This window comes from Bison bison, unplaced genomic scaffold (genome assembly GCF_000754665.1).
Source record: "Bison bison bison isolate TAMUID 2011002044 unplaced genomic scaffold, Bison_UMD1.0 scf7180017864043, whole genome shotgun sequence".
Taxonomy (NCBI): Eukaryota; Metazoa; Chordata; class Mammalia; order Artiodactyla; family Bovidae; genus Bison; species Bison bison.
In genome coordinates this window covers 847,890-862,197 of record NW_011494615.1, presented here as the reverse complement: position 1 = coordinate 862,197, position 14,308 = coordinate 847,890, and the positions used below count along the sequence as shown (strand labels likewise).

The 14,308-nt window shown below is 41.1% G+C and overlaps 1 protein-coding gene across 2 annotated transcripts in view; it reads right to left on the bottom strand.

The window, feature by feature from the left end:
• The window catches only part of ULK4 (unc-51 like kinase 4), a 511,789-nt gene that overhangs the window by 406,567 nt on the left and 90,914 nt on the right, over positions 1-14,308 (bottom strand). For both annotated transcript variants that reach the window (XM_010835460.1, XM_010835461.1), the window contains one exon: positions 9,335-9,418. In XM_010835460.1, coding sequence (XP_010833762.1) covers positions 9,335-9,418 — 84 coding nt within the window. The remainder of the gene's footprint in view (positions 1-9,334; positions 9,419-14,308) is intronic.

Below are 14,308 nucleotides of genomic sequence, written 5' to 3'. Positions count from 1 at the left end.
GGTTGCCACGCCCGCCTCCAGCCTATCTTCCCAACCCGAAGATCAAAACCACGTCTCTTATGGCTGGCAAACGGGTGCTTTACCCCTTGGTGCCACCTAGGAAGCCCAATCTAAAAAACTCAATGAACCTCAAGAGGAAGAAAGAAAAATAACATCAAGGTACATCATAATAAGAAAGCTGAATGCCGAAGAACTGATGCTTTTAAACTGTGGTGTTGGAGAAGATTTGAGAGTCCCTTGGACTGCAAGGAGATCAAACCGGTCAATCCTAAAGGAAATCAGTCCTGAATATTCATTGGAAGGACTGATGCTGAAGCTCTGATACTTTGGCCACCTGATCTGAAGAACTGACTCACTGGAAAAGACCCTGATGCTGGGTAAGACAGAAGGCAGGAGGAGAAGGGGACAACAGAGGATGAGATGGTTGGAAGGCATCACCAACTCGATGGACATGAGTTTGAGTAAGCTCTGGGAGTTGGTGATGGATGGGGAAGCCTGGTGTGCAGTCCACAGGGTCAGAGAGTCCAATATGACTGAGTGACTGAACTGAACATCATAACCGGACTGCTAAAAGGCAATAATAAAGAGAAACTTGTAGAAACAGTGACAGTAAAAGGACATATAGAGACTATCTAACACATTACCTAACAAAGATAAGGATGATGGGAGACTTCTCATGAGAAATAATGCAAACCAGAACACAGAGGAACAATATCATTGAAGTACCAAAAGAAAAAGAACTGTCAACCTATAAATGTATACCCAACAATAACATCTTTCAAAACAGGTTGGTAAAAGGTACAAATTTTCACCTATAAGATGAATAAGGTCTGGAGGTCTAATGTAAAACGATGTGACTCTAGTTGATAACACTATATTGTATAATTGAAATTTGCTAAAAGAGGAGAATTTAAATGTTCTCACTCCTACCACCCAAAAAAGGTAACAGGATAAAATATGAAACGATTTATGTGTTGACTCAATAGGGGAATGTATGCATCTATCACAATGATTGCATGTATCAAATCATCACTTTGTACACTTTAAATATCTTACAATTTCATGTCAATTATACCGCAATAAAACTGAAAACAATTTAAATATCTATCTCTGATAAAAGAGACAAAAAACAATCAGCATGAACATAGATTTACATCCGTATGTATCGATCAGATTAACAAGCTTGACCTACTTTGAGAAAAAAAGTACATCACTCAACAATGGCAGAACTGAACTTTTTTCCCCTAATTATACATACATACTGAGTCATGGGAGAAGTCTCAACAAATTCCAAAGACTTAAAATCATACATACACCATTCCCTCTATCCACAATACCATGAAATTAAACATAATAATAAAAAGATTAAAAAAAAAAAAAGATAGGTATTAAATGAGAAAGACACAGAAGAGCTATAGAATTTGTTAAGTCTACAAAGCATATAATGGGATAAAACAGTTAAAGGAATATGGAAATTTACACAGAAGTCCAACCAGTGTAAACTGTACAGCCCTGTGGAGCTTCCCCCCTAAGATTATCTGCCACAGGAGAAGAGGAGGTGCAGACCTCACTCTGGCAGCGAGCACACCACACTTTGTGCCTCTGACCTCACCAAGAGTCAGGAAACTAACTGATCTACTCCCTAAACTCAGAAAAAAACTCAGGATTGCTTCTTTATGCCATTCTCAAAGGTTCGCTTTAAGACACATTAGGCAACTCCATACTTGGTAAGCCCTGCTGCATTCTACTAATATTAGCATTCCAAATATTATGAATAGTGATATTAAAGAGAAAAACACACACAAAAAAAGCCTGTATCATTCCTATTCCCCATACACATTGCCCACTTTCACCATATAAAGGCAAGGAGAAAGGTGCGTACCCATAGAGAACCCGAAGTTGATGGCACACACGTTCTTCATTAGGAAAATTAAACTTAAAACTGTGACAGTAACAAAAACAGAAAATGTAGCTGTACATTTTCACTTTTATCCAATATCAAGAGAATTTAACTTCTCCGTCCTCATTTTAGATAACTAGTGTCCAAAAACACTTCAAAGATAATACACATAATGACTAATATCTCTATACTTTCTAATTCAAGTCCTGTCTTTTTCTAATTAAATTCATAAGCAATTTACCACTAGCTTTCTTTTTTTAAAAGCACTAATTAAAAACTAAAAATTCAATTTCCTCTTAAAAGAAATTTGTTACATCGAAATTGTCTAATAAGCTTTTGTTCAGAAATGAATAATTAGGCCAAGGATTTATTATTTGAGCCTCACATTTTAACATATGCCAGGTGTCAGTTCAGCACCCATAATTATAAACAGACTATTATGCAAGTTATTTAAAAAAGATGAGGTTGATTAGATACAAATGCATACAATGAATCTCCTCTAAACATGTGGAAACATTCTAGGTGCTATTTTCAGTTTCTGTGCGCACTGTAGAGTAGGTTGCTACCTACCCAGATGAAAATAACTACTTTCAAGGAAAGTCAGCTTCCTCGGCCTCCCTACTTCATGCACATACTGAACATATGCCATGTAAGTTCATTGCCAAATGTTCCCAGGATCAATACAGTGATGATACCAAGTACATAATCTGTCTTTGCTAGTATAATCATTGGAAGGACTCATGCTGAAGCTCCAATACTTCGGCCACCTGATATGAAGAGCTGGTGGCCTTCACCGGAAAAGACCCTGCTGCTGGGAAAGACTGACTGCAAGAGGAGAAGGGGAGACAGAGGATGAGATGGTTGGATGGCATCACGGATTCAATGGATATGAGTTTGAGCAAACTCAGGGAAATAGTGAAGGATAGGGAAGCCTGGCAGGCTGCAGTTCATGGGGTTGCAAAGAGTTGGACACAACTTAGCGACTGAAAAACAAAAATGAGGGTAAAAGCAATGGAATGGAAAGCTGTCAAAGACAGACCAAGTCAGAAGCACGTGGAAGACCAGCCAGCAAGGTACCTTTTTTCATACAAAACATCAGGTGGGGCTCCAACTATCAAACTACTCCAGAGTGGCACACCTGGGACTCCAATCCACACCCTCTGACTCCCAGCTCAAAGTCTCCAAAATGCCAACACCAAGTCGAAACAATGGCTCAGTGTCATCATGGACACCTTTTCTTCTATACTGCCACACTCTCTTTAAAACAGTTATACCACAGAGACTTCCTTGGTGGTCCAGGATTCTTAACAAACAATCTGCCTTCCAATGCAGGGGACAAGGATTCGATCCATGGCTATGGAACTAAGATCTCACATCCCATGGGGCAACTAGGTCCAAGTGCCACAACCTAGGCCCAGCACGGCCAAAATAAAAACAAATAAAATTTTCTTTTTTTTTTTTTTTCCCTCCTCCCTTCTCCCTCCCCATACCATCCCTCTGGGTCGTCCCAGTGCACCAGCCCCAAGCATCCAGCATCGTGCATTGAACCTATTTTCAATTTTCAAACATAAAATGTTATACCAGATTTTTTTTTTTTTGGCATGTTCCACCCGAAGTCTCTCACTCTAAATATTTCCCTCTTTCCACCTGAGCATTTACATCTGTAACAAGATCAAAATCACTTGACTCACATTTCTACTATCATTGTTAAAATTACAGAAATCATAACAGGTTGACCTGTTTCGAAAACAAGGTCATAATCTCTTAGGTAATCTTTTGAAAAAGAGAAAGTTTCCTGAACACTATTTAAATAAACTCATAACAGTCCCAGAATAAGACTACCTTTCTCTCCCAAAGTGCATCCTACAATGTGCCACAGGATAAGATATGTCTGTGGGCAAATAAATTTGAAAACATCATATACAATACGCTCCCATGTGGATTCATAATTAAAAGTTCTGAAAAGTACTAAATACAAACGAAACCATTCAACTTTGTTTAACCTGATATGTCCCAAGTATTTGACTAGAAAACCCTTATCACAGAACATGTAGGAAAATCCCTTGGCAAAGTTAGTTATCTATGCACCAGAAACATGAACAAAATTTATAATTTAAAACTAAAATTGTCTTCTAAGAAATTTACATATGAATTAAAACAAAAAAGTACAATTCCCATACCACATTTTTCTCAATGCACAGATTAGAAGGATAAGGGGTATAAATCAGAATCAATGGCCCAAGTTCAATAAAGCACATTACTAAGTTTTGAAAGTATAAAAAGGTCAATAAGTTAGGCAGAAAACATCAATATATTTAAGAACAACAGAAACAGCACAACAATGTAAATGTTCTTCATGCCACTGAACTATATGCTTAATAGCTAAGACGGCAAATAGTATATATATTTTACCACAATTTAAAAACATACAAGAGAAACAGAATAGACATTCTTAATCTATACAGTAATACAACTTTGTTATTGTAACAAAAGAAAAAAGAGGCAATAAAATTCCACCCCCCTGAAAAAGTTTAAACCATCCCATAAAAAAGCCTGGACCCAGAAAAAAATTTAACTAGGGATTATCTGTGGAGAAGGCAATTGCAACCCACTCCAGTACTCTTGCCTGGAAAATCCCATGGACGGAGGAGCCTGGTAGGCTACAGTCCATGGGGTCGCTAAGAGTTGGGCACGACTGAGCTACTTCACTTTCACTTTTCACTTTCATGCATTGGAGAAGGAAATGGCAACCCACTCCAGTGTTCTTGCCTGGAGAATCCCAGGGACAGAGGAGCCTGGTGGGCTGCCGTCTATGGGGTCGCACAGAGTCGGACACGACTGAAGCGACTTAGCAGCAGCAGCAGCAGGGATTATCTATAAAATAACAATAATGGAAACACTACATGTCAAAACAATGGGACACAGCTAACACTATGTTGAGACGAAAGTTGATAGTCTTAAGGGTCTTAGTCACTACCTAAGAGAAGGGAAGAAAATGCAAAGGTAGTTACAAAACAGCAAGAAACGGCACACTGAACCAGAGGTTAAAAAAAATCACTTTCTTTAAAAAAAAATCACTTTCCTAATAAATGAAGATAGGGCAGTATCTTAATCATCTTTGCCTCTCCTGTATCCAGCCAGTACATAATATGTTTCATAAACGCTACCTCTAAAGAATGGGAGCTGTATCTGAGAGAGTTGACTTAAGCAGTGAATTAAATACATTAGCGGAATGTCATGGAGAATTCAAAGGAACTACAATCATCTTATTTCAGTGTTTTTAAACCAAATATGACATTCTTGTTAGTCTTCTCATGGAATATGCCTTCCATTTTCACTAGTATCAGTCCTCCTTAAATTTATTCATAGATGTATACTATCAATGTACCAACAGGTGAACATGTAATTTTTAGAATTAACTTTTCAAGTAAAGAGAAAATTAAAAAGGAGCTCAGAAACTCATGAAAAAGATTACAAGGGTAACAAAAAATGTCAGTGTATATTTTCAAAATTATTAAAAAGTAAGGACTATTAATTTAAACAGCATGGCACAGATAACAGCCCAACAGAACTAATTAGAGCCCAGGAAGAGACATGCACACAGGCATGACCGAGGTGACACCAGAGTCGTGGGGAGAAGACTTTTCATTAGATGATGCTGGGATAACTGATAACATTTATTTTAAAAACAGAACTGAACCCACACGTATCGCCACACACAGACACACAAAACAATTACAAATAAACTTCTAAACAGAAAAAAGGAAAAAATAAAAAATAACTTTTAGAAGAATAACATGGGCAGCCCTCGTGGGCTGCGCCACAACTACCGAGCCTGCGCTCTAGAGCCCCAGAGCCGCAGCAACTGAGCCCGCACGCTCGAGAGCCCGTGCTCCACAAGAGAAGCCGCCCCAGTGAGAAGCCTGCACACCGCACCCAGAGAGTAGCCCCGCTCGCTACAGCTAGAGAAAGCCTGTGCAGCAGCGAGGAGCCAGTCAGCCAAAAATAAATGACGTGAAAGTGAAAGTCACTCAGTCGTGTCCAACTCTGCAAATTTTCCAGGCCAGAATACTACAGTGGGTAGCCTTTCCCCTTCTCCAGCGGATCTTCCCAACCCAGGGATCAAACCCAGGTCTCCCACATTGCAGGCGGATTCTTCACCAGCTGAGCCACAAGGGAAGCCCAAGAATACTAGAGCGGGTAGCCTATCCCTTCTCCAGCAGATCTTCCTGACCCAGGAATCAAACCGGGGTCTCCTGCATTGCAGGCAGATTCTTTACCAACTGAGCTGTAAGAGAAGCCCAAAAATAAATAAAAGTATACACAAAAACTTTTATTTAGTTTTGGGCTTCCCTGATAGCATCACTGACTCAACGGACATGGGTTTGGGTGGACTCTGGGAGTTGGTGATGGACAGGGAGGCCTGGCGTGCTGTGGTTCATGGGGTTGCAAAGAGTCGGACACGAATGAGCAACTGAACTGAACTGATACACACAAAAAGGAATATGTAATAGCACATCTTAGTGTTAGATTAACATCTCATGGATTGATAAATTCTATTAAAATTAAGAACTTCTGCTTAGCCACAGATACTATAAAGAAAATGAAAAGACCAAACATCTTATGGATTGATAAATATTTATTAAAATTAAGAACTTCTGCTTAGCAACAGACACTGTAAAGGAAACGAAAAGATCAAACACAAAATAGAAAAGTATCTGGGACCCGTGTAAACAAGAAAAGATTAATATCCAGAATACATAAAAGAAATTCCTGTGGGTAGAGTACCATGACATCTGAATTTTTTCAAACATCTCAGAAAATAAACAAATGAATAAATAATAAATACACATATATGGATATATATACATACACACATATTACAACAAAGCAAAGAAGGCAAATATATTAACAGCTGACGGAAATAAAAGACATTAGTTTTCTTTCCTTTTCTAATACTTGAAACATTTTATAGCAATAGCTGGTGGAGGATGATGGTATGCAGAATTCCTACAAAGCAAGAGAAGAAACTGGCTTAAGACTTGATAATCATTTTCAAAACAGGAAATTCCAAAAACCAAGATAAACAGAAAAAGATGGTCATCCTCATTAGTACTCAAGAAAATACATATTAAAACGACACTGAGGAAACAATTTAATGGTCATGAGATTGTCAAAAATTTAAACTGTGACTCTATCAAACGTTCAAGAAGATGTGGGTTAATGGATACTCCTATATAAACTGATACACATGTGTGCCTGTGTTCCTGCATTGAGGCATACACCAACACACTATTCAGTGGGACCGATGAGCTGCACTTTATACAATCGACGTGTATCAACCTCAACCTAACTTTAAGCAAAAGAAAAAAAAATTAAGTCTCAAAAGAACATGATGCCAATCCATTCAGAATCAATCAATCTAGTATTTAGCAATACACTCAAAAAGGGAAACAAAATAAAGAAACATTTGTGAAAAGAAAAAAAAAATTTAAGAAAAACAAGAAAACCTTGGTGAAGTTTATCACCAAAGTCAGAATAGCGGTTACTCCTTGAAAGAAAGTACAAATTTCAATCCAAAAGAGACAGAGAATTCTCTAAGCAACCAGCCTTTTGCTTTTTAACAGAGTGAGTCAGAGTACGCGCTTTTAACCATATCCATACAATTCATATACTCTTCTGTAAGAAAGAACCTACATTCAGAAACACCAGGAGGAGCTGGGAAAACAGTTTTCTACATTAAAAAAATTAAATAATCGAAGACAAATGACTTAAAAATTATTTTACCTTCAACTATGTCCTGAATACAATAGACAAATTGCCTCAAGAACTGCTACAATTAAATTATTTTTGAAAAGACAAATCCTTTTTTCAGGGGAATGTTCACCTCTGAATTTGTCATTTTGTAGGGACAGTGTTAGTGTACATGCTGCCAAAGCATACACTAAAACGTCTTCCAAATGTATAAAATTTTCACAAATTAGAGAGTTCTAGACTGTCTTCCCTCTTCATGAAAAATATACAAGACCTGACACACATACGAAGAGAGAAGAAAAGACAAGTGTGTATACTCACAGTTAACTCTATCATTCTATCATTAGCTGTATCATTAGGTTACAATTAACAATGCACATGCATAGCAAACATTCTTCATAGTATGTACTCGATGACAAATACAGGAGCGGTTGGGGAGGACATATCTAACAAAGGACACCACCTCATGGGTTAGAACTGACCATCTTTTACTCAGCATTAATCTAAGTTTTATAAATTAAAGATACAAAGTTCTAAAACTTTCTTTACACCATTTAAAAAATCCCTGGAAGACTCCTTTCTCCTTTGAGCTCCTGTATTTTGTTCTTCGGCGTGAATGCACTTGACAGATTCCACTTTATAGTTTATCTCATCTCCCACAACAGGTAGATGTGTGCATGAACATAGAGTCCACCTTCTTCATCCGTGTGCCCCCTGGGCATGCCTAGCTTGAGGCCCTGAATGATAAACCCCAACATGTCTTTTGACTACAGATAAAGATAACTTAATTCTCATATTGTTGATACAGAGCAGTTCACTGGCTTCATGCACACCCCACAGGGACAACTGACTACACATTCACCCTACAGGCTGGGACGTGCTCTCGATGCCTTTCTGGATCACTAGGGGAAAACTGCAGAGATTTTTCTGTACTTGGAACATCATGCCATTACCATAACATGCATGAAGTAATGAACTCAAAAGGAAGATGTTTGTTTTGACATTTTTTTTTCATTCCTTAAGGAATGCTTTTAGCCTATGGCTTTGCCTTGGGTGAGACAATGTCAAGGTTTAAAGCAAACAAAAATGCCAGCCTTTGAGGTCAGTTATAAATCCTCCTCACGGTCACACACAGAAGCTACTTATGCAAGTTGGCTGGTTGGCCAGCCGGCTGGTTTTCAGCCATGAATAGCAAGAGAAGGGATGTGCATAAACTGAACAAACCACATCACATAATAACGACTAGTTAATATTAAAATCAGTGGATGCTGGTGGCAGCTTCCTTGTTTCTGAACCACAAAATGGCAATATGACCAGATAATCACTGGGCTATCGAGGCTGGCAGAAAATTCCCTGCATACACCTGGCTTACTAAACTGAGTTACTGGTAACTGGAAGCGGGGGATTAAGGATATGTCATTGAGAGCTACTTAGGTTGTTTATATTTGCTATCGTCTCTTAAAAAGCAAGACGTTTAAACAAGTGAATGTGAGTTGGTTTTTTCACTTGCTCCCCTGTAGGCCACAGGCTCACAGTGGCTTGTCGGGATTATTTAAATTCAGGAGCGGTACAGTACTTGGCTGACAGGCTCGAGCACCGCTGCAGGCTACAATCCTCACACAGTGCCTGAAGGGTTATTACAATTGCAGGCGTCTACAGAGGACAACAAAGCAGCCTTACCCCTTCCCGAAGGCACCTCATTAGCACCGTGTATGCAGCCAAGGGAACAGCCCAGCATTCTCGGGGGTGCTTTTTTTTTTCTTCCTAAAAATGAAGTAGAAGGAAAGGCAGTGAGGCTAACGGCACAGAAGGTGTTAACCCTTTCAAGAAAAAAGGCTAAGTTTCACATACACAAATGACGTCGAGCTTCTTAACTTTCTACTGCAAGTACTGCTTACAACCTGCCAATCATGACCTGATGAGGGGTCCTTCACTGCAGTGTACATACAAAGCACTTCTTCTGTTTCCCAGTATGTCATATACGATGGTGATAAGCTCCCCTCAGCAATAGCTCGATGGAAAGAACCAAGGGATGACAGCATGACCTGGCTGATAGAGAAACCACGCCACTGATAACCACAGATTACGATACACACACTTCTACCTAAAGGTATGACATCATCTGGAATGACGTGGAAGCACAGAACATGCAGTTTGGAGTAGCATCTCTGGATAATCCATAAGAACAAGGAAAACACAGTATGCTACCTAGCAAGATGAAGCTCGACAAAAGCAAGTAACTAGGATCAGTGAGTACACTGCTTGGAAGGATATCAGGAATAATTCTTTCACAAAGAACTAAGTTAGAAAAATAACCACAAGAACTCTCCTGGAATCTAACAAATAAAGTCACAAAATCAATCAGGGGCCACAGAGAAAGATGAGAAAAAAAAAATAAAACACTCTGGTTATAGCAGAAGCAAGTAGGTTCTGCTTAGACAGGATATTTCTGTTTGAAGACTGTCCAAATGTCAGAAGTGGTACCTTACTGATCCAAAAGTACTTAATACCAATGATGGGAATTGTGACTCGTTAACACTGTACCCTTAATCATGAACTGCCACACGTGGTCATAATCTAGCCATTATCGACCGGAGCTGCTCCAGCTCAAAAATCACTAGTTCAGCACCCAATTTAACTTTCAAACACGATGTGCCTCCCTTCCAGCTCATTTATTCACAACATTCACCACAGGCTTTCCTTAACATCCCTGGACCCTACTCCCCACGTTCCTCGCCCTTTTTCTTTACCCCTGTCTATCCCCTACCCACCTTGGCTGCCACTGAGATTCCTGGCCTATAATTTAATCACTCCTGACAAAGGCCTGAAGGAGCTCATTCTTTGGAGTTCCACTGTCTCAGGTCTGGGGAAACTCAGCCTTACCCAAAGGCAGTGGCTTGCTCTCTCTAGGCCTGTGGTCAGACAGCTGGGCTCTGGGAGGGGGGACACCAAAAACACAGACTCCAGAGTGACGTAGGATGGGGAAGCCCAGGGACCTTCCAGGTCACTCACCAGGCCTGCTTCTCTCTCTGACAGATTCCCTCTCCTGAAAAACTACAGCATTTCAACCCACTGCCCTCCCAAAACTTCGCTTTTCTTCTTCACAAAGATCATGAAAGTCACAAGAGAGGAACCACGCGCTCACCTCCACCTGCAGCTGGCTGCTGCTCATACCCTGGGTCATCGTAAGACAGGTTCCTCCACCCCTTCCATGCAGGCTCACAAGTCCCTTCCCACCCTTCTTCCTTCAGGGTCACCAGCTTCTGGACTATCCCTTACTGCTCCTAAGTATTCAACATGGTGTCTCCATGGGATCCTTCCTATTTCCACCAGACTGACTGTCATCTCCCATTTTCAAAACAGCCCTCCACCCCACACCCCTCTGCTCTTTCCTATGGTGATGCTCACCTCATACTGACTTCCTCAGGATCCCACGTCCCTCTAAATCCTCAACACACAGCAGTCTGACTTCTTCTTCCTCCCACTCCATGTTAAATACATACATAAAACAGCTCTTGTTGGGTTCCTGGTTGACTTTTGTATCCACTCAACCCAGGGGACTCTTTGTAGTCCTTTTTCTTGCACCGTAACTTCCACATTCAGCCCTATAAACTCTTTTCTGAAATACCCACTCCTCTCCTGATTTTGCTCCTACTTCACTTACTCGCAGTTACGGACCAGAAGCTTCTCTTACAATCCTCCCATCTATTGTCCACATTGAAACCAGAGTCACCCTTGCGGCACTTAAGTCAGATGACATCCATACCTTTCTTATAACTCTTAACCAGCTTCCTCTTGCTCTTAGGATCAAAACCAAGGCCCCCGACTTGGCTGAGGAGCCTTCCGCGGTCACATCCCTGTCTCCTGCAGCCCTGCCTCTTGCTCACTTCCCTCCTGTCCCACTGGCCATGCTGCAGCTCAGGACTGAAAACAAGCACCTACTGTGTGCCAAGAACTCTTCTAAACAACAGTCATGCAGCTATGAACAAGACAGACAAATGTTCTGTCTTAATGGTGTTCAGTGGGGCGGTGGTGGGGAGGGAGTGGTGGGCACAAAAAAATTTTTTTTTACTTAAACAAAATAAACAAGGCAAGACAGTCATGCAAGCTATAAAGAAAAGCACAGCTGGCCAAGGGGTTAGAGGAAGTCTGTATGCAAAGGGCTTCATCTCACAGTTCTCAGGTTCAGGAGGAGGCTCTCTGCAGAAATCCATGCAAGAGAAGATGAACAGCAGATGTCTGCAGGTAAACACTGTGAGCAGGAAGAACAGCGAATGCACAAGTGTGGCAGCACGATCAGGGTGTGGGGGCTTCGAGGTCCCATGGGGAGGCCAGCGAGGCTGGAAGGAGGAAGCGGCTAAGAGGGTAGAGAGGACAAAGGTCATATGGGAACTGAGGAGCAGCCCCCAAGGCCCAGAGGTGACAACAAGGAAGACAGGGAGCAGGGAGAGCCCTAGGAGTGACAACAGTGGAGTGGCCTTGCCTCCACAGGCTCTCTCCAGCTTAGGTCTGGGGACTGCAGTGCACACAGAGTGACGCAACGAGACCACCTGGGAGTTCTTTCAGCAGGCCAGGTGACAGACGGTGACGTGCTGCACCAAGAGAGACAACACATGGGAACACCTGACTCTAGCTCATTATGCATCCTTGAGAAAAGGAAGAAAAAGATACATAAACTAAAATGTGCTGTCTCACACATTCCTCTATAGAATCACAGTCCGGACTGCAGTCCTCAAGCTTGTAACCTTGGAGTGTTGCCAGAGAGCCAAAAGGTCAGGACGTCAGTCTCTTTGTTATACACGATGTGTGTGTGTGTGTGTGTGGGTGTGTGTGTGTGGGTGGGTGGTGTGTGTGTGTGTGTGTGTGTGTGTGTGTGTACAGGTATCGATAACTTCAGGTCAGTCCCAGTAGGTCAGCGCTGCCCTGAGATGTTAAGGTTTACCTACATTCAAAGTTACAACGCCACAAAACACCCTCATTGCATGAAACATTAGTGATTTTTGTGGATATAACTTCCTGTTAAGGTTTACCTACATTCAAAGTTACAACGCCACAAAACACCCTCATTGCATGAAACATTAGTGATTTTTGTGGATATAACTTCCTGTTAAGGTTTACCTACATTCAAAGTTACAACGCCACAAAACACCCTCATTGCATGAAACATTAGTGATTTTTGTGGATATAACTTCCTGTTAAGGTTTACCTACATTCAAAGTTACAACGCCACAAAACACCCTCATTGCATGAAACATTAGTGATTTTTGTGGATATAACTTCCTGTTAAGGTTTACCTACATTCAAAGTTACAACGCCACAAAACACCCTCATTGCATGAAACATTAGTGATTTTTGTGGATATAACTTCCTGTCATTAGTTCAGTTCAGTCGCTCAGTCATATCCGACTCTTTGCAACCCCATGGGCTGCCAGGCTTCCCTGTCCATCACCAATTCCCGGAGGTTACTCAAATTCATGTCCATTGAGTCAGTGATGCCATCCAACCATCTCATCCTCTGTTGTCCCCTTCTCCTCCCACCTTCAATCTTTCCCAGCATCAGGGTCTTTTCCAATGAGTTAGTTCTTCGCATCAGGTGGTCAAAGTATTGGAGTTTCAGCTTCAGCATCAGTCCCTGCAATGAATATTCAAGGCTGATTTCTTTTAGGATGGACTGGTATAATCTCCTTGCAGTCCAAGGCACTCTCAAGAGTCTTCTCCAATACCACAGTTCAAAAGCATCAGTTCTTCGGTGCTCAGCTTTCTTTATGGTCCAACTCTCATATCCATACATGACTACGGAAAAACCATAGCCTTGACTAGACGGACCTTTGTTGGCAAAGTAATGTCTGTGCTTTTGAATATGCTGTCTAGGTTGGTCATACCTTTCCTTCCAAGGAGTAAGCGTCTTTTAATTTCATGGCTGCAGTAACCATCTGCAGTGATTTTGGAGCCCAGAAAATAAAGTCAGCCACTGTTTCCCCATCTGTTTGCCATGAAGTGATGGGACCGGATGCCATGATCTTTGTTTTCTAAGATCATGTTGAGCTTTAAGCCAACTTTTTCACTCTCTTCTTTCACTTTCATCAGAGACTCTTTAGTTCTTCTTCACTTTCTGCCATAGGGTGATGTCATCTGCATACCTGAGGTTACTGGTATTTCTCCCGGCAATCTTGATTCCAGCTTGTGCTTCCTCCAGCCCAGCATTTCTCATGATGTACTCTGAATATAAGTTAAATAAGCAGGGTGACAATATAAAGCCTTGACATACTCCTTTTCCTATTTGGAACCAGTCTGTTGTTCCAAATCCAGTTCTAACTGTTGCTTCCTGATCTGTACAGAGGTTTCTCAAGAGGCAGCTCAGGTGGTCTGGTATTCCCATCTCTTTCAGAATTTTCTACAGTTTATTGTGATCCACACAGTCAAAGGCTTTGGCATAGTCAATAAAACAGAAATAGATGTTTTTCTGGAACCCTCTTGCTTTTTCCATGATCCAGCAGATGTCTGCAATTTGATCTCTGGTTCCTCTGCCTTTTCTAAAACCAACTTGAACATTTGGAAGTTCATGGTTCACGTGTTGCTGAAGCCTGGCTTGGAGAATTTTGAACATTACTTACTAGCGTGTGAGATGAGTGCAACTGTGCGGTAGTTTGAGCA